This window comes from Pelobates fuscus, chromosome 1 (assembly GCF_036172605.1).
Source record: "Pelobates fuscus isolate aPelFus1 chromosome 1, aPelFus1.pri, whole genome shotgun sequence".
Lineage (NCBI taxonomy): Eukaryota > Metazoa > Chordata > Amphibia > Anura > Pelobatidae > Pelobates > Pelobates fuscus.
This window is the reverse complement of record NC_086317.1, coordinates 393181232-393208794: the sequence shown is the minus strand read 5'-3', so window position 1 is coordinate 393208794 and position 27563 is coordinate 393181232. Positions and strand designations below refer to the sequence as shown.

General features: G+C 44.1%; 1 protein-coding gene across 1 annotated transcript in view; it reads left to right on the top strand.

Moving 5' to 3' along the window:
• Positions 1-11041, top strand: part of LOC134596320 (retinol dehydrogenase 7-like) — a 41923-nt gene extending 30882 nt beyond the window's left edge. The window contains exon 5 of the mRNA XM_063444762.1: positions 10830-11041. Coding sequence (XP_063300832.1) covers positions 10830-11041 — 212 coding nt within the window. The remainder of the gene's footprint in view (positions 1-10829) is intronic.
• The last annotated feature ends 16522 nt before the right edge of the window (positions 11042-27563 follow it).

Genomic DNA, 27563 nt, shown 5'->3' with positions numbered 1-27563 from the left:
AGCAGCCTGCACAGTTGCACCTTATCTTGCCAGGCACTGATAGGCCACCTCCAGCGGAGAGACTTAATTACTATTATTTGCTTCGTCTGAGCACTGTCCCAAGCAAAGAAGGAATAAAACAACGGAGGACAGATAAGGATAAAGGGACTGATACACGATAATTCGTTTGAGGAACCATTCTTTATGCAATTTTAGTCTTTCCCTGCTTTGATTGATCGCGTAACAAATACCTTAACTTGGGGCTATGGCATTATTGCAGGTTTCTACCTGCCAGCCTTTTATTTTAGTTTTATTTAAAGCATACTAAGCTTAACATATAGCACGCGCATGCTTTTGAGCAATATTGAGTCAGAAGGGACATAGGTGTTAAAATGTTGAATCCGTTATGCTAGAGCTAACCAAGTTAATGTCTCCTTTCGCATAAGCCCTTAAACATAAGATATAAGTTTTTAATATATGTGCATTTATTTCACTGCATGCCTATTGCGCAAATACTGAGACAAGGTCATAATGCTGACAGCTATGATTTACTAAGTTTGAATCGAATGTCCTGCTATGTTCTTCTAGTCAATAATGTTGATATATACCAACTTAGACATGACTGCCTATTGATGTAGACCATTTGCTTCTATTTTACACAGTTTCTAGGCATGCAGCTAGGATACCAATGCTGCATACAATATGTCACTTACAGTATAGCCTGCCTGCTGCAGCATATGAAGGACGAACACATAAGCCAACACGGGCTAGATGTAACTGATTTACTACTGCCCATATCGTTAACAATATGCGTGCTAGACGCAACCTCTAGATACGCATACTGATACAGGAAATGAATGCCTAGTTACCAGTAGAAATGGCATAAATTGTTTTGCTTAGAAATGCTAAAACGCTTCGACAGAGGCTAAAGTTTACTATTACTAGCTTACACACTAACAGCTAGCGTAACGTACAAGTTAATATGTTTGATTGAATTGTAAATACGCAAAATAGATTGATAAGACCCAGACCAGGCAGCTAGGACTTAATGCTAAGTCTATACTCCACACCAATTGCTTACTGGATCCTGCAAGCATGCATCTTTTAGTTGTTGCCTGAGTAATTAACCAGATAAATGCTACTAATGGCCTACGTATAGTTACAATGGTTAACATACAGCACCGGTATACTGCTTTCCCACGCTCGGTCTGAGACCTAGATAATTCCACAAAGTTACTATAAGTTTAACATGCATGATGGCTGAGAATTCTAGGCCTCTGCACAGGCAACCATAGGATACCTTTAATAACATATGCCATAGGAGCCTCATACGACCAGGAATGACTAGGAGGAATTTACAGCTAGCATAATGCGTAAAAATACCGATTGAAAGCGTATGGCATCTTTCCTCTCGCAAAGTTTAGAAACATTACATTTACTCCAATGCCAGTTTATTTTGATATCTATGCCTCTGCGCAGGCAAACAAATGTTATTTCTGTGAATCCGCAATGTGCCTGCTCACAATTAATTGCGACTCCAATAAAAATATTCAAAACAAAACATCATAGGAGTTGCAGTTCTACAACATCTGGGGATCTACCTTTTTGGTACCCCTGCTCTACATCCTTCCAAGAGGAAAAGTGAACAGCTAGAAAAGTCCCTGTCACACCCGGAACAAAACTACTCATATCCAACACTTTTTTAATGACAATAAAGCATGCACAGTACAGCAGCTGAAGCTTCTCCATGAAATGAAAAAAAAAAAGATTGAATAACACTTCTTCAAGTTACAATTTATTATTGAAAGTCAATAGAGGATAGACTTGTGCATTTGCTTTTTTAAAACAAATAGTTGGCTGATCGGAGAGTTGTTTGAATGACTGAATTCCAAATTGCCGTATGCCCGAATCATGAAACAAAAGAAAACAATAAAGAAATGGAACATTGAGGTCCAACCCTGATTGATGGTTAGGGGACAGCCACTAAATATTGTATTTTTTTTTAGTCAAAGATGAAGTGAGAAGAGACTACCGTAATAGCATGAAAAAAGAGGAGCAGTAAAAAGTCGATATAATTCCAAGAAGGATTCTTCCAAACATTTTGATTTCAGCTATTAAGGGAGACAGATCAGCAGAGAGTGATTGGTTTTCATTGCTGTACATGTTTGGGAGTGGGAGATAGCCTGTGTGTCACTGATCATAGTGTCAGACTGGTGCAGTGGTTACTGTTGTATAGCCACTGCCAGTGCCATTTACACCAATCAGTAAAACTCTTTTTTCCTTCTGTTGGTTGCTTCTTCTCTCTTGATCTGTGGGCCAAGTAGCCTTGAACCAAAATGCGCCTATCAAGGTACTACAAAATATATACATGATATTTATATTATGCATGTATTTTACAGTACACCGCAGTGCAATTTTTGTGCTTTTTTGGTTCATCTGAATCAGTTTTTCTGAGTTGTTTCCCTGAACATAATTCCTCTGCACTAAAACTCCATATGAATGAAATTGAAGATTATGCTAGCTTTAGTGTATTTATAATCTTAATTTTAGTAATGACAGAAAGCGAGTATTTTGCATAAACTCTATTTACTAACTCCACAGCAGCAAAGATAATACATAAACAAGAACCAATCAAATTGCAGTGGGGAGTATAACATCCACAGTGACTTAAGCTCCTCCTCTTTCAGAAAGCAACATCACAGACAAATAAAGTCCATAACAGGAACATCAGGGATCAACCACCAAAAGTACGAAAATCCCTGAAACCAGGACCGAAAACGAATCAGTGTCCCGAAACAAATTAAACCTAAAACAGAATGTGAAATGGGTTGGACACTAGTTCAAAGATGACGAAAAACAAAGAAGTAACCCTTAAATTGATTGAAGATATTAAAATACATATACTAACCTAAATAAGTATAAATATAAGCATTCCAAACTAAACCAAAAAATAACTATATCTATGTCCTCCACATGAAAACATATATTTCGAATAATAACAGTAACAGAAATCGACCACTGAAAAGGAAATAAAAAATGGAAAAGAAGGAAAATAAGAAAACCGTGTAAGTAGGACAGGAGACACAAAGTTCCATAAAGAAACCAGACGGGGAAAAAAAACGTAATGTCGTCCCATAAACAAAGGGAAGAGAACATGTGTGTGAAAATACTCTCCTCCTGTCATTACTAAAATTAAGATAAGTACACTAAAGCTAGCATTATCTTCACTTTTACAACATGACAGGAGGCTTCATATTTTGCATTGTCAATGCTGAGAAAGGAGAGAAAAAGCTGCATTAGATCCCGGATGAAAATAGAAAGTCTGAAACGTGGTCTAACAAGACTAGTCATCCACACCCGGCAGAGATAATACCCAGCGGATCCATCTGGCGAGCTTAGTAACCGGCACAGGATTATGGGGTCTAACATAAGACACCAGTAACTGCCTGGAGGCAGAGGGTCATAATGGAGAGGTAACTTCCACATAATACTGTAAGGCTGAAACAACACACAACTGAGGGTCGGAAACGAAAAAAAGGATAAAAGACCGATGTCGAGTCCAACTTAGTGCGACAGGAACCTGTCCGGAGATACCGAGAAAGCCTCGACAACAAACACCCGTACGTCTGAAACCGGACGGAAAGAGATGAGGCAAAGCAAAATCGTGAACTTGGCCGAAAGTTGGCGAAGTGAAAGCCTGTCATTAGGAGGCCAGTCCCGTAAAAATCGGAGGATGACGTTGACATCCCACAAATGTGAGTATTTGGGACCCGGGGAGCTTGGTGAAACACCAGGGAGCCGAGCTAAGAACGAAAGGGAGATACATGAAATGCCAAGGTTGGTTGAGCCACATGAATCGGAGGAACTGATGACACGAAGGGTGAATGGGTACTGACGCATCTTTGAGGTCCAACCTCGTGAAACAATCACCATCCATAAGAAGGTCCCTTAAAAGATGGATACCCTCCTTCTTGAAATGGCAATATACCACGTGAGCGTTGAGCTCCCGGAGGTTGAAAATCCCTGTTTTTTTTTCCCCAGGAACATGTTGCTGAAAAATACTCTGGGTTCCCGAGCAGGTGGAATCGCCCTTTGTGTGGAGTTCCTGGACTCCGGAGTTCGGAGTGTATGAGTCAGGATTCGTCCGCAGAGCAGTTGATAGGTCGGGTAAACTTTCGGGTAAAACGGTTGCGCTTGTGAGGAACGGGGGCTTGAAGACCAGAATCGGCTGGCGGCACGGCCCCATTGTCAGCCAGCCCTGCCAAAAAACCCTCTTGTGGGTTACCCCAAGAGAGCTTCCGCATTGATGTCTGTGCCTTAGTGAGCAAAGTGAAGACATTAATATGCATGTTAAGCTCCTTTAGAAACGCTTCCCCAAACAGTTTGCCCTGTGCCTGGGGTCAGAGCTCTTTGGTGCCTAATTCTACCAACTTTCCGTCAATGCGGAGCAGTGCTGCTTTGTGCCTCTTAGAGGAGAGGGCTACGTTTGTGTTTATGATAAAGCCCATTTACATTTGTGTGCCCATTCCCAAACAGTGCTGGCATTAAATTGAAAGCGTCATCTGCCAGGTACAAGAGCTGTGAGAGGGGTCAGATGGAATCCAACTATTTATCTTGGGCACCTCTAAAGCCCCTCTCCACCCCTTTACGGGGGCACAACTACCTCTCGTCATGAAGGTCATCATCACTCGGTCGAATTTAGGGGTTTGCGCCACGTTATCAGGTGGGAAGGGCGTTGGCATTCTGACTTCAGTCGGTTGGGTCCCACCTTGTCTAGAGGCTTATGGAGCCATAAATGCATGAACTTGGACAAATGGTCGGGGGAGGGGGGGGGTCCAATCACCGAAATGTGGGTGTTTTATATTCCGTGGGTCAAAAAGCTTCTGACCTGTCGGGTCCAGGATAGTTTCTCCATCCTCTTGTGCGGGGCCAGCACCCTCCGCCATCTGAGGCTCACCCACAATATTCTCCTGCACAAATGCAGAGTCTGACTTAGCATCTGAACCCCAAGCGTCGTCCTCTGAATCTGACGCTACTGCCTGCCATTCGTCCTCATCCGAGGATCAGGTGTGTCGTGGAGCAGGGGCAGAGGTTGTTGCCGATCTGTAGCGTTTAGCTGGTGCCTTGCCCTTGTATAGCTTGGGCTGCACGCTTTCGCTTTTTCAGTGGCGTTTTCCAGGGCGAGCGTCCTTAACGTGGGAATCTGAGGCTTCAAAATCGGAGTCATAGTGGGAGCGGTGGGGCATGGAGGCTTTAGCATGTTCAGCACTCGCCATCATCACTTTAAAAAGTGCTTTCTCCGTAGGCTACAGCTGTGTTAATCATAGCTTGGAAGTACGCAGGGGTGTTCTGGTACAAGGCAGGGGCAGGGACCCTATTAGGCACAACGAGGCACAGGGTGAGTGGCAGGCGTTAGGTTAAAGCTGTAGGCCTCAGTCTCACTATAGTAGTGAAAGTACCAGCAGTACTAATGGTAAAACCCCAGCAGGGTATGAAAAACCAGAGAATGGCAGTTGGGTCTCACCCAGTTAGACAGAGGTTGCAAAAGCAGACCTCCACTCAGCACCACTCAACAGTAAGGGGCCTCGTCCCAGATGCACAGGGTATTATACCTATAAGCCCTATAGTGCAGGCCTCAGCTGTCAGAGAGATACACACTGACCTTATTCAGCCCTGTCAGGAGTATCCACAGAAGCAATAGTCCTTGACAGCAGTCTGGAACAGTTTCCTGGGGAGACATTAGGTGTCCGGCACTCTACGGTTGAGACCAGCATGGAGAGAGAGCTTTTTGCTGCACTTGCGCAACAAACTAAAATGGCGTCCGTTGATCTCGCGATATGCGAGATCCAAGATGGCCACCGCCCAGGGCATGTGAGGAGCTGTGATCCAGCCGTCGCTGGGCTCATGGGCGTGTGCGGCCAGGAGAGCCACGAGGGAGCTTGCTCAGATAAGAAAACCCAGTGGGAAACGCATAGACTCGGCGGGAGAAGCCACCGTGCGCGCCAGAAACGCAGCGCGACCCGCGCAGGTAGAGGGAGGGGAGGAAAAACTTAGGAACAGGGAGAAGGGGCAGTTAACTCAAAACATGAAAATAAAGTACAATAGCAAGCAACACAATGCCGCAAAAGATAGGTAAACGGCATATAATGTAGAAAGCAATATACAATATACACTGCTCAAAAAAATAAAGGGAACACAAAAATAACACATCCTAGATCTGAATGAATTAAATATTCTTCTGAAATACTTTGTTCTTTACATAGTTGAATGTGCTGACAACAAAATCACACAAAATTTTTAAAATGGAAATCACATTTTTCAACCCATGGAGGTCTGGATTTAGAGTCACACTCAAAATTAAAAAACACTCTACAGGCTGATCCAACTTTGATGTTATGTCCTTAAAACAAGTCAAAATGAGGGTCAGTAGTGTGTGTGGCCTCCACGTGCCTGTATGACCTCCCTACAATGCCTGTGCATGCTCCTGATGAGGTGGCGGATGGTCTCCTGAGGGATCTCCTCCCAGACCTGGACTAAAGCATCTGCCAACTCCTGGACAGTCTGTGGTGCAACGTGACGTTGGTGGATGGAGCGAGACGTGATGTCCCAGATGTGCTCAATTGGATTCAGGTCTGGGGAATGGGCGGGCCAGTCCATAGCATCAATGCCTTCGTCTTACAGGAACTGCTGACACACTCCAGCCACGTGAGGTCTAGCATTGTCTTGCATTAGGAGGAACCCAAGGCCAACCGCACCAGCATATGGTCTCACAAGGGGTCTGAGGATCTCATCTCGGTACTTAATGGCAGTCATGCTACCTCGGGCGAGCACATGGAGGGCTTTAGGAGCCCCCCAAAGAAATGCCACCCCACACCATTACTGACCCACTGCCAAACCGGTCATGCTGGAGGATGTTGCAGGCAGCAGAACGTTCTCCACGGCGTCTCCAGACTCTATCACGTCTGTTACATGTGCTCAGTGTGAACCTGATTTCATCTGTGAAGAGCACAGGGCGCCAGTAGCGAATTTGCCAATCTTGGTGTTCTCTGGCAAATGCCAAACGTCCTGCACGGTGTTGGGCTGTAAGCACAACCCCCACCTGTGGACGTCAGGCCCTCATACCACCCCCTACCTGAGCCACTTGTGTGGGTTGTAGACTCTGTCTCATGCTACCACTAGAGTGAAAGCACCGCCAGCATTCAAAAGTGACCAAAACATCAGCCAGGAAGCATAGGAACTGAGAAGTGGTCTGTGGTCACCACCTGTAGAACCACTCCTTTATTGGGGGTGCCTTGCTAATTGCCTATAATTTCCACCTGTTGTCTATCCCATTTGCACAACAGCATGTGAAATTGATTGTCACTCAGTGTTGCTTCCTAAGTGGACAGTTTGATTTCACAGAAGTGTGATTGACTTGGAGTTACATTGTGTTGTTTAAGTGTTCCCTTTATTTTTTTGAGCAGTGTACAATAAAGTAAGAGCCAAAAACTCTGACCTATTTGCTGATGGAGCAGCAAAGAAAGAGGAGGAGCTTAAGGTGCTGTGGATGTTATACTCCCTACTGCAATTTGATTGGTTCTTATTTATGTGTTATCTGCACACACCACTCCTTAGACCAGCGGTGGAACTAATGTAGAGAGGGCCCTGATGCAAGACTTTTTTTTAGGTCCCCCTTAAGTGCAAGAGAGGCCAAAAGGTAGATCCCTATCTTTCTTACAACTCCAATGTTGCTATGCCAGCTACCATTTGCCCATACTTGCAAAGTTTTTGTGCAGTTTATGTGCATTTGAATGTAAGCATGTCTTTGTACAGAATATATGTGTGTGTATATAGGGATGTATTTGTGTGCAATTGTGTGCAGTTTTGGTGTTTGAATGGGGTGTATGTATATAATTATAGTGTTTCAATGCAGTGGTGTGTTTGTATGTAACATTGTCTGATTGCAGGGGTGCATCTTGTGTTGGTGTTTTATTGCTGGAATGTATGCAAATACACACATTAATGCAAAAATACACACATACAAACACATTGACACACACGCTGGCACACAGATACACACTGACATATACACACTGGCACATATACCCTGACATACACACAAACTCACATACATACATTGAAACACACCTTGACACTGACACACCCACTGATACCTACACACAATTGAACACACAGATACATAAACTAACATACACACACACACAATCTGACACACACATAGACACAAACACACATACATGTCATCATTTTTATAACTGCACCCACCCTCTTGTTAGCATACCTTTTGTGTTCAGAAGGGTGGCTTGCTTGGGTACTGTTGCTGCTGGGGTTGAGACTGATGGGAGTGTAGGGTTGCAGCAGCACACTACTGTGCTTATTACCCCCCTGCTGTCTGTGCAGCTGCCTCCTCCTCCCGTACTGCTCTTTCTATATAAACTCGGAGAAAGTGACTTCCTCCCAGCATCCAATATTAGAGGGGTCCAGTTGTGCTCTTAAAGGGCTGCTGTACCTGATAGGTCCCCTGTTTAGCACTACCCATCAGGTGTCGCCCCCCCCCCCCCCCCCCGGTGCAGCTGGTGTACTTGTGTGAAATGCACCATAGTAGTTCTGCCACTACCTTAGACTCAAATTATAAATTTGTGAGCATGCATTTCTCAGTTGTATTTAAAATTGCAGTTAATAATATAATGTGAAAGAAGTCTCTATGAATGTGTGTCTGGTGCTTAGAATAAAGAAAGCAAATTAAAATGGCACTCCCAAAATGGGAAGCACATACTACAGAGCCCCACACTCCCAGCATTGAAACAGGAATTTCATACAGGATTCAGCACATGTGAAGTCCCAGGATAACAGATTTATTATGAGCACACAAGCAACGTTTCAGCCTGGTTAATGGGTTACTCCAACCACCATGACCACTTCTGCTCTTTGAAGTGGTCCCCTCCACTTATATTTTATGTTTCTGTCACCCTCCCTTCTCTTTTTTTTCCTCCATCCCTTTCTCTCTTTTCTCCTACACTTGCAGGCTCAGACCATGCACATGCACTCTGAGCCTGTTAAATCCTCCAATCAAAGGCTTCTCTAAGAGTATCTTCCGGCGCTGGATTAAGGTTAGTAAAACATATTTTAAAACGCTCTTTCAGCGGTTCGTTGGGTGGGGAAGGGGTTTTAAATAATGATGTAAAAAGGGCATTATTCTTATAAAATCGAAAAAGGGTTGGAGTACCCTTGAAGGCCTATTATAAAGTCTACCAGTAAGGTGTATCACAAAACAGTTTAAAGGGTACATCACTGACGTGAATTGATACCGGAGAAACTGACGGAAGCCAAGCACAGAGAGATGGACACAGGTTTCTTCAGGAAGGAAGAGATTCTTTATTCGATTCACCGACCGGGACTCAGAGGGACTAATGTCACCAAAAACAGCTAAAATCTGAGTCCTGATCGTACAGTGTAGGTCCCTTATATAGACATATAGCTCCTCCTATAATCAGTTCCACCTACATGTACTCTAACCCAATCAACAGAATAAAGACTAACTTTCCTGTTTGACCAATTGGCTTGCCCAGCACAATGGAAGAGGGGAATACTCGTATATCCTGTATTTCTGCACATGCTCCTTACACTACTGATTGTATCGTTGCCACATGCAACCAACCGACCGATACATCAGCATATGCAAGTGCACATACCACGTGGCAATCTCAGCCTACTAAATTGATTTTTACCGAGATTCCACCACAGAATCACAGTGGTAACCATTTGGTCATGCAGAACATGACCAAACATCGACAATTACTTTCAAATTAGCACATATATATAAAAAAAAAAATCTAAATGTTATAAATAATGTGACAATGACAAAGAAAGAAAAAAAGAAAAATAAAGAAACTATACAACCCTATATGGTAGTCTCCTCCAAATATCAAGATGCAGTCACAAGGCTGAAAACTAGCAGCGCAATTACATCATTACACAGTTGTCTAGGAGACCCAGCTACAGAAAGAGCTGCCTATGCAACATGAAAACAAAACAACAACAAAAACAGGAAAAGTGGCTGTCAGGCTGAAATGCATGAAGTGGAAACATTACAAAGCGATCCTTTTATGAAAATACGTAATACAATGTGAAACAATGCTTAATACATCTAAATTCACAAAAGATAAGTGACCATGCAAATAGATTATTTATAAAAGAGTGTCCAAAAATTATAAGAAAAAAAATTGCTGAAATAAAAGGCACAAACATGATATCTAAAATCCATATAAAGGAAGGGAAGGGTAGAATAATCCATGCAACCTTAAATAAAGCCTTTTTTCCTCCACTGACCTTTGCTTTGCTGGTTTAAATTTGGCTCTACATTAGGTTTTGCCCACCATTATGGCCATACTGCTGGGACAGACATCATTATGTTGTCTCTGCAACATCCAGGGAGACACAATGAGGGATATTTATCAAGGCAAAAACTGGTGCCATTTTGGCGTCAAAAGCTAATAAAGAGCAATGGAAACCATGGAAACCAATAGCATTTTGCACTGAGATTAGCACCTATTTGATAAATCTACATAATGGGTTCTAGGGGAGGAGGGAATAATCATCATGAGATATTTAATGAAAGTAAGTGCAAATTTTTATTTTATATTTTTTTTATCTTTAGTTTTATTTTGAAAATGAAAGCAAATCTATGTACCGTATATAATAAACTTCTACTGGGAAGTGTTGACATAGGCAGATATGAAATAGAGCTTGGTTTGTTTGTCTTTTGTTTTGCACTTGTGAAAACAGAACATTTCCAATGTTCCTTTTGGAAAAGAAATATAACATTTCTTTATAATATTACATGTTCACAGATGCAAATTATTGGAAATATCTACTAAGCTATAGCAGTTCCCAGGTAAGCAAAGTCACAGACTGCATGGAACACGCACTGACTGCTGTCTACCCTTGGACCCGGTACTCTGCTGGTTGGGACTGCAAGTTCTTATATCTCCCTGCTTCTTACCTTCCCACAGTCCTATCTGACTATTTATTATGCCTTTTTCTACCCAAACCAGCTCACTGAGTAATCGAGCAATACATTTTTACTGTGAAGCTTTTGTAATATCTACTAGGTTATTCTATTGTATTGTAGTTCTGTGACATTTTCTTCGCATCATTAATGCTTCTTCCTGATATCTTCAATATGTCTACACCACTGACATTTGTAAAAAAAAAAAAAAAATGAAATACAGTAATTTATGCCATTCTTATAGAAATTATCATAAACTGGATTTGTAAATGTTACTGGCAGTTATATGTTAAACATCTCATGATCTATTTTCCTTGAACATTGAGTAAAATAAACACAAATTATACTTACAAACAGTATCACAAGGTTTCTTGTAGCAGATTGTAAAAGTTTACTCTGTTTACTCATAATTCCTCCAGGGAAAACTGTTAATCAGTAGGCAGACTACACCCTTACTCCCCTGAACAATCCAGCCCATAATATTTATTTAAGAACAATTGAGAGATGCCTTTACATTTGTATTATATAAACATATAGAAAATCCTCCCAAATAGTTAATAAGCTGGTAAAGCATCATGTCATAGGACAAAATAATAAAATAAGTCTATTGGGAACATTAGTACCCCCCAATTTAGTATTAGGAAATAGAGGCCCACTAGCCTTTAATAGATGGGGGTTAATAGTATTAGAGCCCCAACCTGCCTGCAATGTTTGTGTTTGGGGCACACTAGGTCCCCACTGGGTTTATTAATTAGAGTCCCCACCCACCGTTCATAGGTGGGGGCTGGTGGACAATAGGTCCCCTCCATTTACTATTATTATTCATCCCCCCCCCCCCCCCAGTGCTCTTTAAATTAAAAGCCCCACTGTGGGGGGCAGAGAGGGTGGACAGAGTCCAACCTGCATTTTTTAAAATTGACTCCTCGATGATGCCCATAGATAGTGGCATAAGGGGAGCCTGTACCAGGTTTAGCAGACATACCCACAATCACAGCATGGCTGGCTCCTAGTGTAGATTATAGATAGACAGATAAGCATTGAATTGCAGCATCAGATATTTTCAATACTAAATACAATATTTATTTCCAATATTTTTTGAAACTTATTCAAAGCAATATTTATAGACTCCCCCTGACCCTATAATGGAGATAAATAAATCAATTTGAATAAATAAAAGGCTTATCGGGAACTATTAAACTGATAATGAATGTTATCACCTCAAATGTAATCAATGCTATTATCGTGTCAGAACTGTCAGGAATACTAATTGATCCAGCAAGTAGAATTGTGTCACATCTAGGACTAAAAGGTAATGTAGTACCGGGCCTTAGAATGGCCGGACTTAACACACCAAAGAATAGTCAGGATACTTGCTGAGGTCGGGGGGCACAGAATGAGACACAACGAAAAAGGGAAAGCCAGACGTCAAGGATACCGGAATACAGGGAAGTCAAACTAAGCCTAAGTCAATAACCAGAAATAAACGCAAGAACACACTCTCGGACAACTACTAGGGAAACCATGACAGGGCTATGAGGAAAAGTAAAATTTAGCTTAAATAAGTGCTTTACAGTTCTGATTGGCCGAAAATGGTCTTTGACCCCAAATGTGCACGCGCATCTCCCGCGTGACGTTATGCACACGTCGACGTTGTCATCAACGTGGGCGGATGTGGGGGTATAATTTAGCGTGGATCCGCAGCGGCCAGCGGCCATTAACATGTTGCAAGAGACAGTTATACAGACGCGTGGCAGCTGGGTGCAAATACCACAAGGTGAGGAGGAATATGTTACATTACCCCACACCTGAAGACAGCCCACCGGGCAAGATGGAGCAGGCTTGAGAGGAAATTTGCCATGGAAAGAACAAATTTTGCGGCCAGAATGGATGTCACAGGCTGTAACCCCAGAACGTTCAGAAGGTCCCCCTCAACCAAATACTGTAAGGTGCCACAAGAAAACCTGGAATTAGTTATGGAGGAGACCTCAGGGCCGGCCTTAGGGGTGTGCGAGCTGTGCGGCCGCACAGGGCGCCATGGTGCAGGGGGCGCCCTGCGGCCGCATAGCTCACACGGCATGTCTGTTAGCCGCAATGCTAACAAGACATTTGCCTTGGGCGGCATTTTCCAGGGGGCGGCAAAAAAAGCCGCCCCCAAATGCCCAAGGCAAATGTCTTGTTAGCCTTGCGGCTAACAGACATGCCTGGCTGCTGGGCGATCGGGCGGGCGGCCGGCGAGGGAGCACTTCCCCTGAGCTGTTTGCTCAGCTCCCTCGCCGGCCGCAGAGTGAGGCTGGGAGGCGGAGCCGGAATATGACGTCATATTCCGGCTCCCAGCCTCACTCTGCGGTGCGCGAGGGAGCTGAGCAAACAGCTCAGGGGAAGTGCTCCCTCGCCGGCCGGCCGACCACCCAGCCCAGCAGCCACTGGACCACCAGGGAGGAAGAGACCCCCCCCAGCATTCCCAAAGGTAAGGAGGCTGGGGGGGTGTCTAAATAAATTTAAAAAAATGTGTTAATGTGGGTGAGTGTGTGTGTGTGTGTATGTTAGTGTGTGTATGTTAGTGTGTGTCTGTGTCTGTTAGTGTGTGTGTGTCTGTTAGTGTGTGTGTGTGTCTGTTAGTGTGTGTGTGTGTATGTTAGTGTGTGTCTGTGTATGTTAGTGTGTGTCTGTTAGTGTATGTGTGTGTGTGTATGTTAGTGTGTGTCTGTGTATGTTAGTGTGTGTCTGTGTCTGTTAGTGTGTGTCTGTGTCTGTTAGTGTATGTTAGTGTGTGTCTGTGTCTGTTAGTGTGTGTCTGTGTATGTTAGTGTGTGTCTGTATGTTAGTGTGTGTCTGTGTATGTTAGTGTGTGTCTGTGTCTGTTAGTGTGTCTGTGTCTGTTAGTGTGTGTCTGTGAGTGTGTTTGTCTGTTAGTGAGTGTGTGTGTCTGACTGTGTGTGTGTGGCTGTCTGCCTGTGTGTGTCTGACTGTTTGCCTATGTTTGTGTGTGTGTGAGACTGTCTGCGCGTGTGTGTGTGTGTGTGTGTGTGACTGTTTGCGTGTGTGTGTGTGACTGTCTGCCAGTGTGTGTGTGTGTCTGTCTGTCTGTGTGTGTGTGGCTGTCTGACAGTGTGTGTTTGTCTGTGTGTGTTTGACTGTTTGTCTGTGTGTGTGTGTGTGACTGTGTGTGTGTGTGTGGCTGTTTGCCTCTGTGTGTTTGGCTGTCTGCCTGTGTGTTTGTGTGTGGCTGTGTGTGTGGCTGTCTGCCTGTGTGTGTGTGTGTGTGTGTTTGTGTGTGACTGCCTATGTGTGACTGTCTGGGCAGACTAGATGGGCCGAATGGTTCTTATCTGCCGTCACATTCTATGTCTGTGTGTGTGTGTGTTTGTGTGTGGTTGTCTGCCTGCCTGTGTGTGTGTGTGTGACAGGGTGTGTGGGAAGGGGTAAGGAGTGGGGGAGGGGGGGGGCGCTGTGAAGATTTTTTGCACAGGGCGCCCAAATGCCTAAGGCCGGCCTTGGGAGACCTCATACTCTTCCTGTCCAGAAACAACCAATGGAGGAGGAGGAACACTTGGGACAGTATATATATTGCAAATAAGTGGTTTGAGCAAGGACATAAAAGGTGTTGGGAATACGCAAAGAGACAGGATTAATTTTCCTAATGATACGGAACGGACCAAGGAAACTGGGAGCAATCTTCATGCCCCTACCCCCGTTTTGGATGCATTAACCTCCAGTATGAAAGGTTTGCCTGTGTCAGGGTGGCTCAATATGTCAGCCAAGTCAAACCTTTGTTTGAGAAGTTCAAAAGCCTCTCTAGAACATATCATACTGCTAGCCCCCTTGCGTGTCATATTGGTGATGGGGGCTATCACAGAAGAGAACCCTTTGATAAATCTCCTGTAATAATTGGCAAACCCAATAAGCCTTTGAATGGCTTTTAGTCCATTGGGTAGTAGCCAATGTACAACAGCTTCAAGTTTCTGAAGGTCCATCTGAAACCCAGAGGCAGAAATGTTATACCCCCAAAACTGTACTTATGTTTGATCAAAAATGCATTTTTCCAGTTTACAATAAAGTTGATTTTTCAGTAAGGTTTGCAACACTTGTTTGACATGTTCATGGTGAGTCTGAAGGTCAGGGGAATAAATAAGGATATCATCTAGATAGACTAAGACAAATGAATAAACATAATCCCTGAGTACGTCATTAATCAGTGGTCCATCAGCTGATCGGCTGCAATAAGCAAGGTAGCCTTCTGGAAGACCACACTATGACTCTATTCTGCACAGCAACGTTTATATTTAATTTTTTATAAAATATTTTACCAGGAAATATTCTTGGGATTTCTCTCGTTTTCAAGTATATGCTGGGTCCACAAAACATTGCATTGTTACATTAGGGTACAATAAAATACAATTTAACCACCCTGTACATTTATTTTATTTTATATATCCTGTGTGCATTGTATATTTTCTTGCCTTTATATCGTGTCTGTTATGCTAAAGTATAGTTTTGCTAGTCCTGTATAAACATAGAAACATAGAATGTGACGGCAGATAAGAACCATTCGGCCCATCTAGTCTGCCCAGTTTTCTAAATACTTTCATTAGTCCCTGGCCTTATCTTATAGTTAGGATAGCCTTATGCCTATCCCACGCATGCTTAAACTCCTTTACTGTGTTAACCTCTACCACTTCAGCTGGAAGGCTATTCCATGCATCCACTACCCTCTCAGTAAAGTAATACTTCCTGATATTATTTTTAAACCTTTGTCCCTCTAATTTAAGACTATGTCCTCTTGTTGTGGTAGTTTTTCTTCTTTTAAATATAGTCTCCTCCTTTACTGTGTTGATTCCCTTTATGTATTTAAATGTTTCTATCATATCCCCCCTGTCTCGTCTTTCCTCCATGCTATACATGTTAAGATCCTTTAACCTTTCCTGGTAAGTTTTATCCTGCAATCCATGAACCAGTTTAGTAGCCCTTCTTTGAACTCTCTCTAAGGTATCAATATCCTTCTGAAGATAGGGTCTCCAGTACTGTGTACAGTACTCCAAGTGAGGTCTCACCAGTGTTCTGTACAATGGCATGAGCACTTCCCTCTTTCTACTGCTAATACCTCTCCCTATACAACCAAGCATTCTGCTAGCATTTCCTGCTGCTCTATTACATTGTCTGCCTACCTTTAAGTCATCAGAAATAATCACCCCTAAATCCCTTTCCTCAGATGTTGAGGTTAGGACTCTATCAAATATTCTGTACTCTGCCCTTGGGTTTTTACGTCCAAGATGCATTATCTTGCACTTATCCACATTAAATGTCAGTTGCCACAACTCTGACCATTTTTCTAGTCTACCTAAATCATTTTCCATTTGGCTTATCCCTCCTGGAACATCAACCCTGTTACATATCTTAGTATCATCCGCAAAAAGACACACCTTACCATCAAGACCTTCTGCAATATCACTAATAAAAATATTAAAGAGAATGGGTCCAAGTACAGATCCCTGAGGTACCCCACTGGTGACAAGCCCAAGCTTCGAATATACTCCATTGACTACAACCCTCTGTTGCCTGTCACTCAGCCACTGCCTTACCCATTCAACAATATTGGAATCCAAACTCAAAGATTGTAGTTTGTTGATAAGCCTTCTATGTGCAACAGTGTCAAAAGCCTTACTGAAATCGAGGTAAGCAATGTCTACTGCACCACCCTGATCTATAATTTTAGTTACCCAATCAAAAAAATCAATAAGATTAGTTTGGCATGATCTCCCTGAAGTAAACCCATGTTGTCTCTGATCTTGAAATCCATGTGTTTTTAGATGTTCAACAATCCTATCCTTTAACATGGTTTCCATCACTTTCCCCACTACTGAAGTTAGGCTTACTGGCCTATAGTTGCCCGACTCCTCCCTATTACCTTTCTTGTGAATGGGCACAACATTCGCTAACTTCCAATCTTCTGGGACTACTCCTGTTATCAATGATTGGTTAAATAAATCTGTTAATGGTTTTGCTAGTACACCACTAAGCTCTTTTAATAGCTTTGGGTGTATTCCATCAGGTCCCATTGACTTATTTGTCTTTACTTTTGACAGTTGAAATAGAACCTCTTCCTCTGTAAACTCACGTGTAATAAATGACTCATTTATCCTTTTTCTTAACTGAGGTCCCTTTCCTTCATTTTCATCTGTAAATACCGAACAAAAATATTCATTGAGGCAGTCAGCTAGACCTTTATCCTCATCTACATACCTTCCTTCTTTTGTTTTTAATCTAACTAATCCTTGTTTTACTTTTCTTTTCTCATTTATGTATCTAAAAAAGGTTTTGTCCCCCTTTTTTACTGACTGTGCTATTTTCTCTTCTGTGTGTGATTTGGAAGCTCTTATAACTTGCTTAGCCTCTTTCTGCCTAATCTTATAGGTCATTCTGTCTTCCTCACTCTGGGTTTTTTTATAATTACTAAATGCTAACTTTTTGTTTTTTACTATTTTGGCTACATCTGTGGAGTACCACAGTGGTTTCTTGAATTTTTTGCTTTTACTGACAAGCCTAATGCAATTTTCTGTTGCCTTCAGTAGTGCAACTTTTAAATAATCCCATTTCTTTTGGACTCCATTTAAATTGCTCCAGTCTGATAATGACTCCTTTACACATATTCTAATTTTGGAAAAGTCTGTTTTTCTAAAGTCTAAAACTTTTGTTTTTGTGTGGTGTGACTCAGTCACTGTTCTTATATTAAACCACACTGACTGATGATCACTGGATCCTAAACTTTCACCTACAGTAATATCTGATACCAAATCTCCATTTGTTAACACTAAATCTAGTATGGCCTCTTTACGAGTTGGCTCCTCAACGACTTGTTTTAGAGACAATCCCAGTAGGGAGTTTAGAATATGTGTGCTCCTGGCACAAGTAGCTATTTTTGTTTTCCAATTTATATCAGGAAGATTAAAGTCACCCATGATGATAACTTCCCCCTTCATTGTCATTTTAGCTATTTCTTCAACTAGTAGATTATCTAACTCTTCAATTTGTCCTGGGGGCCTATAAATCACACCTACACGAGTTACTGTGTGATTACCAAATTCTAACGTAACCCAAACTGACTCTATGTTCGCCTCACTAACCTTTATTAGGCTAGATTTTATGCTATTCTTTACATACAGGGCCACCCCTCCCCCTTTCTTGCCTTCCCTGTCTTTTCTATATAAAGAGTACCCTGGTATTGCTATGTCCCAGTCATTTTTCTCATTATACCATGTCTCAGTAACAGCGACTAAATCTACACTATCAGTTGCCATTATTGCCACAAGTTCATGGATCTTATTCCCTAAACTGCGAGCATTTGTAGACATGACTCTAAGCTTATCATTTTTTAACACACTTGCTACAGGCACCTTCTGTCCTTGTTTTGGGGGACAATTGGATTGATGTTTTATCACCCTTTTGCCCCCCCCTCCTAGTTTAAATACATCCTAGCAAAACCTCTGAACTGCTCACTGAGAACATTTGTTCCCTTTTGAGAAAGATGCAAACCATCTTTTTTGTACAGTTTATTTCCATTCCAAACAGAGCTACCATGAGCAATAAAGCCAAATCCTTGCTCCCGACACCATTCACCAAGCCACAAGTTAAAGTCCCTAATACGCATCCGCCTGTCATTCTGAGTGTTATGCACAGGCAGAACTTCAGAGAATGACAATGTGGAAGCAACCTGCCGTATATCATTGGCAAAAACACTAAAAACTTCCTTAACCTCTGAAACCTCATTGCAAGCCAAGTCATTTGTCCCTAAATGGACAAGTACATCCAATTCCCCTTCCTGCTTTGCTTGCTTAACAATATTACCGATACGTCTCCTGTCTCTGTGAGCAGTAGCTCCGGGAAGACACCTCACAAGACCACCATTGTCCATCTCCACACCTCTTATGATGGAATCCCCCACCAACAACTGCTTTCTATTAGGCCTCACCAAGCCTCTCTGCACAACACCACTAGCCTCAATGTCTCTCTTCACAACACCACTAGCCTCAGTGCCTCTCTTCACAACACCACTAGCCTCAGTGCCTCTCTGCACAACACCACTAGCCTCAGTGCCTCTCTGCACAACACCACTAGCCTCAGTGCCTCTCTGCACAACACCACTAGCCTCAGTGCCTCTCTGCACAACACCACTAGCCTCAGTGCCTCTCTGCACAACACCACTAGCCTCAGTGCCTCTCTGCACAACACCACTAGCCTCAGTGCCTCTCTGCACAACACCACTAGCCTCAGTGCCTCTCTCCACGACACCACTACACTCTGAAAGTGCAGAAAATGAATTATGTAGAGCATGTAATTGTTTTATTCACCTAAACGCATTCCTCTATTTCCCCTCTGATTTCTTACTGACCTCTGACCCCTCCCTTCTTTTATTGATATGTTTGTTTTTATTTGAATAACCATCCCTGCATCTCTGTGCCTAGATACATATCCCCCTGCCTCAGCTTTATTGCAAGTCTATCTGACCCTCACATATCTTTTTTCAACAGCCTGATTTCCAAACCCCAATATTGCTGTAAGAAACTCAGTGCTCCATCAGCTGATCATCTGCAATAAGCAAGCCTGATTTCCAAATCCCAATACTGCTGAAAGTCTGATGCCCGCCCGCCCTCCCCTCACCACCCCACCCCATGCTCATTATTACATTTATAGATTGTCTGTCACACCCAAATTTTAGATAAGTAAAAATAGGTGTACACACTGCCTCTTATTAGTACACTCCTGCACTTTCTTAACCCATAAAACGTAATATTTACCTGCTCTTGATATTCCAATTATTTCCAATTTACTTTTTCACAGTTTAGCAATGATCTGTCTTCTCCTCCTCTTTATTTCCTCCTTCTCCCTCAGTATAAGAATCTCTCCTTACACCGACTTCACTCATCCCCCCATCCATATATACATAAACCCATCAGATTAGATGGTATGTTGGGGGCTAAAGCTTGAAATAGGCCTGGGAGGTAGGCCATGAGGTCTGCTGCTTGTACCTCTTCAGGTATCCGTCTCACCCGTAGGTTTTGGCACCAGGATCTGTCTTCGAGGTCCGTATTTTTTATTTCTTGTTTTTCCAGCCGTGCTTCCATTTCTTCTATTTTTTCCATTTCTATTTTTTCCCATTTCTTCTATTCCGCCATCTTGCCCTCCATGTGGGCTGTGCAGTTACCTATGTCTGCTATATCTCGCCGGAGGTCCGCTATGGCGAATTGTACTGTAGCTTGAATTTTAGCCGCCATGTCATCCAGCATTCTCTGGAACAGGTCACCCTGTATCTGCATGGTGTCCAGAGGAGATTGAGGCCGAGATGTTTCTCTGTCGTTGCCACTGCCGTCGCCATCTTGTGCTGTGTGCACCAGCGTTTTTTGGCTTGTTGGTTTTGCCGCAAAGAAAGAATGTTTTTCTTTGGTGTCTGCCGCTTTTCTCGTTCCCCTATGTGACATGGTGAGTTATTCGTTAGGTAGGGGTAACTTCGTGCTGATTTGCCGCTGATTAATATGCTTATTTAGCCGCTAGCTCGGGAGCTCCATCCTCACGCGCCCATTCAGCTCGAGCACCTGCTCCGTCCCTCTTTATGTTTTGGTGGGCTACAATTCTCTCACACTCCCAGACTCAACTGTAAAGGAGGTGTTGTAGGCATCCTTCTTTCCCCTCAATGTTCCTTTCAACCTATCATAACTCCACCTGCCCAATCCTTTTCTTCTTTTGAAGTTCACACTGTCCGCCTATTTAAACCCACTCCTTTAAGAATTGCTATAATCTACCGCCTCCTCCCCCCCCTTAGGTATCCTAGACTATTCATTGAGCACTTTTCTTCCTGGCTTCCCCACTTCCCCTCATCTAGCACTTCTTCCCTTATACTTGGTGATTTCCATATCCCCATTAACAACCCCAATTGCACTGATGCCACTCGTCTGCTCTCTGTAACCTCCTCATTTGGCCTTACGCAATGGTCCAATTTAGCAACCCATACAGTGGGAAACACTCTTGATCTCGCCTTCACCAATCTCTGTACGACCTCTAATCTCTCCAATATTCATTTTCCTCTATCTGACCACCATCTGCTGGCTTTTGACATCGGCATACCTAAGACCCAATTGACACCACCGTCTGAACATCAATCTCACAGAAACCTCCAATGTCTTGACCTAGAGCATTTCTCCGCCAATCTCCAAATTCTCCTTTTACCTATGTCAAACCTCACCTGTCCTAGCTCTGCAACCTCCTTCTACAATTCCACCTTCTCATCTCAACTAGACATCATGGCACCTCCTACATTTAAATGCACCGTTCCTGTGGAACTCACTTCCCTCCTCCATTAGATGCGCTCCCAGTCTCCACTCCTTCAAAAAAATCATTAAAACCCCACTTCTTCATAAAAGCGTATCAATTAAACTGTTAATAGCTCCCAACTGATTCCTCTCTTGCAAGAATAATTAGTCTAATACTAGCCTTACCTTTTGTGTCACTTTACCCCACTCCCTCTAGCATGTAAGCTCATTGAGCAGGGCCCTCAACCCCTCTGTTCCTGTGTGTCCAACTTGTCTGGTTACAACTACATGTCTGTTCGTCCACCCACTGTAAAGCGCTACGGAATTTGTTGGCGCTATATAAATAATAACATCATAATAATAATAATATTTAATAAAGTCTTGGAACACAGCCAGAGCATTACCCGAAGGGCATCACAAGGTACTCATAGAGCCTATTTCTGGTATTAAATGCCGTTTTTCACTCATGGTTTTCCTTAATCCTTACCAAATTGTACGCACTCCTAAGGTTAAGTTTAGTTACAACTTTAGCACCCTGGAGTCTGTCAAACAATTCGGAAATGAGGGGAATGGGGTAGGCATTTTCAATGGTGATTTTGTTCAATGCTCTGTAGACAATGCATGGGCATAACTCACCATCGTTTTTAGACACAAAAACAATCCTGCACCAGCAGGTGAGGATGCTTTACGTATATGGCTCTTACTAAGGGAGTCTTTGATATATTACTCCATTATTCTACTTTCCTGTGGAGATAACGCACATACTGCTCCCTTGGGTGGCATAGCGCCGGGTAGCAGGTGTATGCAACAGTCATATGATCTGTGAGGAGATAGAATATTGGTCTGAGTTTTGCTAAATACCTCCTTAACTTCCCAGTATTGTCTGGGAACTTCGGAGGTTTGAGGTGTAGTAGTGGGTAATGTAATGATGCCCACTCTCTTGGTAATGTGTAACATACACCTCTCAGTACAATCCTTGCCCCATTCCAATATTTTCCCATTAGCCCAGTCAATATGAGGATTGTGCTTAGTAAGCCAAGGAAAGCCTAATATTACGGGACAAGAAGGAAAAGCAATAATTTGAAAAGTTATGCCTTCCTTGTGTAAGGCACCAATGGAAATGTTAATGGGCAAGGTTTCGTAGGTAATCAAGCATTAAGAGAGCGGTCTCCCGGGGGCGGAGCCTGACTGCCGAGCAGGATAGACGTGCTGTAAATCATCTCCTGCAAGAAGTGACAATAATGGGGATAAATACTCCGAACACAAACTCACCCACAAGTCATAGGGCACAAGACGAGCTGGGGAAACCCGGGGGCATCGAAGGAACCCACAAGCGAGACTCACACTGCCCGGGATCCCAAGCAAAGCACACAGGGCCTACTTGCGGCCGAGCCAGGGAGAGGCGGCCGCACTTCTGGTTGGTAACACCGCACACACAACCGTCAGTGCACCCGCCTTCCTCACCCGGGCTGGCGGGGGTCATCCTGACCCACACTCGACATCCACAAGAACCAGCTGAGACAGCAGTACAAGCCTGACCCAGACATGCAAGGCTGCAACCCCCTACAAGGCGCACCTAAAATGGCGGGCAGCAGCGGGACATGCAGGATGACCATGCGACTGACACAGCCGCACTGGAGTGAGCCCCTGCAGAGCATATAGGCGATATTGAACCACTTCTGGGATATCCTCATACAGCGGCAACAAGCAGCCCTAAACAAGCTACCTACACTACCGACGACGGATGAGCGAAGACGCAGAAGGCGGGGGGTGAGGGGGGCACCCCTGGGCACAACGCCACCTCAACTACACCCCCACACGCTATGTAGCCCACCTGGGCCACAGGCCACAGGGCAGAGAGCCCAGAAGCATCGACCACATCAACGGAGGTACAAGCAACGTAAGAGACGGACCATAACTAGCCCCTCTGTCACTCCCACTGTGGTGGAATCTCTGTAAAAATAAATTTAGTAGGCCGAGATTACCACGTGGCATGCGTACGTGCATATGCTGACGTATCGGTCGGTTGGTTGCACGTGGCAAAGATACAATCAGTAGTGTACGGAGCATGTGCAAGAATACCGGATGTAGTATTCCCCTCCTCCATTGTGCTGGACAAGCCATGCGGTCAAGCAGGAAGTTAATTCTTATTTGTTTTGATTGGTTAAGAGAATGTGCGGGTGGAGCTTAATATGGGAGGAGTTATGTGCCTATATAAGGAGCCTGCACTATTGTCCGGGGCTCAGAACTTGTTGTATTTTGGTGACATTAGTCCCTCTGAGTCCCGATCGGTGAACCGAATAAAGAATCTCTTCCTTCTTGAAGAAACCTGTGTCCATCTCTCTGTGCTTGGCTTCCGTCAGTTTCTCCGGTATCATTTGGTGCATTGGCCGGGAAGCTCATCGTTCAACGGTAGCTGAGAGGCAGAGGCGTGAGACGGTCTATCTTTGCCCACGTTCTCTACGGCTGCACCCCTGAACTTCTGCGTGGACCTCCCTTCGTCTCGGCGCCACTGGTCTGTTGTCCAGGAGATCATCGGCCTCTACGTAGTAAGTGCTGGGGTGTCCCCGTCGATGAGTGTGAACTCAGGTTCAGGAACGAGGAGGTAAGACGACCGCTGTTCTAGACGGCGGACCCACTAGGGGTATACCGATTGTGCGGTAGGCCCATAAGGGGTTATTTGTGTACGGATTCTGCCCCCTCTGTCGGAGGGAAGGAGCAAAGGCGCACCGCTCAATTGAACGCTCTTTAGTAAGACCGTTTAATTTGGTTTGGAGTCAGGCGGGGTTCTGTGTAAATAGCCCTAGCCGGACACCGGTGTCTTGTCTAGACTAGCGTTCTAGGGTGTACAATTTGTTCGCTAGGTCGGAGGGACCGGGAGACTAAGCGGCGTCTGTGTAAATTCGGTCCGCTAGCTCTCAACCTATCTTGGCTAAGTGGGAAGGCGTGTAAATTTGGAACCCACTAGACTTTTGATATAGTAGATAGACTAAAAGAGTTCTGTTGTAAATTACGCCCTCTAGTTCGCTATATGTGGTGCTTGGGCAGTGTGGCTAACCAAAATGGATGTAGATAGTTTTAGGTAGTCCATCAAGGTACTGGCCAATAGATTAGTTGGGATTGTATATGTGTTAAAGACTGTTTAGTAGCGTGTATATCTTGCTAGATAGCGTGAGCTCTGCCGTCTAGCGAGAGTGTTAATAGTGTGTAGCTGTATTATAGTGCACGGTACCATAACCCTGTATATTTACTGACACTGTATATGAATACTAATAATTGTCGTCTATTGCATGTCTAACACCATAACCACTAATAATTGTATTGTGACCTTAAATTGTACTTGACCTATGCTAACCGTACTGTAACTACTGTTTGTAAAGACGATGTTACTGTGGTATGTTATAGACGGGTAATTCATATATAGGAATTATAGCGTGGGTGACGGTATAGTTTCGCCAAAGGGCATAGTATCTATTATTTAGTGACTGGTGTAACAGCTGTGTGTGTACGGGAATTCCCTGAGTGTTTTTATTGTGTACGTTTCACTTGGTAACTGTACCATGTGGTGCTGTTGCCGAGGGAACGGGTGTGACCGTTGAATAGAGTGCGTGTGTAGTATTTGTTGGAAACGACGCTCCATTGATAAGTATGGGCGCGTCGGAGTCGACGATTTTAGATCCCTTAGGTTGTATGATAAAGAATTTTAAAAAGGGATTTACAGTATGTGATTTTGGGGTTAAAATGTCTCCTGCACGTTTGATCACTTTGTGTACTAGGGAATGGCCTACTTTGGTTGCCGCATGGCCGCCACGTGGCAGTTTAGATCCAAATCTGGTACAGCGTGTACACGTGGCTGTATCAGGTAGGCCTGAACTTTACGGACAGTTTCCATACATTGATTGTTGGAGACAGGCCGTAAACGACTCGCCGAGATGGATCCGAATATGCCACGAGGAGCAATGTCGCTTCATGGTGGCCAGGACTCGTTTGTCCACTAGGGCCATGGTTACGCCCATTTTGGACACGCCCCCTGAGTCCGAGATCCCTATGCCGCCCCCTTACTTCTCCTCAAGGGGAAGTGATACAGGAAGTTCTACACCCCTTCCCCCGTTGTCCCCATCCGCTTCCTCCTCTAGCTCCTCTAGTCCATCCCCCTCATTACTAAACCCCCCCTTCCGGTACCAACCCCCGTTAAACCCACATATCCTGATTTGGCGCCATTTCAAGCTTCCGGTCAGGCTTCCTCTAGCCCGGCTCGGAATATTCTATTCACCGACCTTCCCCACAATAAAGCTTCCACATCCCCATGCCTTACTACCCCTCGACCGGAACCCCTAACTGACGCCCCTCAACGAAGCCCTGTACTAACCCGACAACTGACCGGTACCCAAAAACCTAAAAATTATCAGATGCCACTTCGTTTGACTCCCGGGTCAGCATACCTTAATGATTTAGGTCAAATGGTGTATGCTGACTCAATCTTCGTATATGTCCCATTCACAACTACCGATCTCTTGAATTGGAAAACCCATAATTCCTCGTATACTGACAAACCATAAGCCATGACCGACCTGTTCACCTCGATAGTCCAGACGCACAATCCAACTTGGGCTGATTGCCAGCAATTATTAATGACATTGTTTAACAACGAGGAGAGGACTAGGATAAACCAAGCTGCCATTAAAGCGCTGGAAGAAGAAGCCCGTACTTTAAACCAAGCTAATCCAGCAGCATGGGCCGCAACTCATTATCCTAATGCTGACCCCGAATGGGATGTTAATGGCGCAGACATGGTTCATTAAGAAGCCTATAGAGACGCTATAATTGCTGGCATGAAAGCCGGAGGGAAGAAAGCCATAAATATGTCTGTGACGAAGTGCCCTTCGCCACTTTGTCCTGGAGAGGCCTGCTTGCCTGCCTCCTCCCCTGCGACTATGGTCCTGGACTGTATTGCACTTTAAACACTATATTTGGGCATATGGATTTGTATTAGGCTGACTCTAGCCCTTTAACTATGCTGTAGGTCTGGACTGCTAATATAACCGAACAGCCGGGGGATTTATACGAATATATATTGCATGGAAATACCATTACTGGAGAAGGCAGCCGTTCGTATGATTTCATACGAATTCTTTGTGCTCTGAATAGGTGGCCGCCATTTCGGGACTTTACACGTGTTCGCGGCCATCTTGCGCACGAACAGCGGTGTTTGCCTGTAACCGCATGGAACTAAAAACGGATACGCAAACAGGCGAACACCGCTGAGTCCTCCAGACCTCCATAAATTCGTACTGAAACTACCGAACGTCCCACCATTCGGTAGTTATACTTAATCGTCTATGGGGATTTCAGCGAACACCAAGATTCGAATGGATGGCAAGATTTTCGTGTCTTTTCACCGTGCGAACGGAGACCGACCGCAAGGCCAAAACTCATGGAACTATTTTCGGCTAGTTGGTCTGTGCGGTCGGTCAAAACTTTGGAACTCTGTATCTCCCGAATTATTCATCCGAATTGACTGATTTTTAGGTATGTTGGTCCCCTGAACAAGGGCTATCTGGGGATACCAGATTTAAAGCTGTACCCCCTGTTTTTGGGGTACATCCAGAACTTGGGTAAAATAATGTACGTTTTAATTATGTTAACTGGTTATCTGAGGGGAGGAGACGTGGGGGTGTTACCATGCATATGATTGGTTAATTTCATCCCCCCCCTGGGGGTGTCCTGTGTGTACCTTTTTCTAATAAAAAGCAGGCTGGGTGTTCCAGTCCTCAGTTCTTCTTGACCCTTCAAAACGTAGCCTTGTCTCGTTATTGGAGGGAATTGCTGTATCACACTGGGGATTGCTATGCTCTGCATATTCCCCTGAGCTTAATCACTTAGCTCTTTTAAGAGCTTGTTCCGGATACGCTCTCCTGGAGGAGAGGTCTTCCCCACACGGTCCTGAATGCTGGAGGTTCATTCCAGGGTGGAAGGAAGACGGCGCGGCTCCAGTTAAGCTCCGGCGGTTGTGGAGCGTGCGGTGGTTGTGGTGTCGTCTGCAGTGCTTGGAGTCCTCTGAGAGCGCTAGGAGCATCCATCAATGGAGGGTACTCGGTCGGAGTACACGGAGCTCCGTTACAATGTCTAAGACGGCTGAGGTGATACAGAAAAGTGATGAAGCACCTAGTGTCTTTTATGACCGATTATTGGAGGCATACCGCTTGTATACCCCCTTTAATCTGGAAGCCCCTGAGAATTCCCGAATGATAAACTCTGCCTTTGTCAGCCAAGCC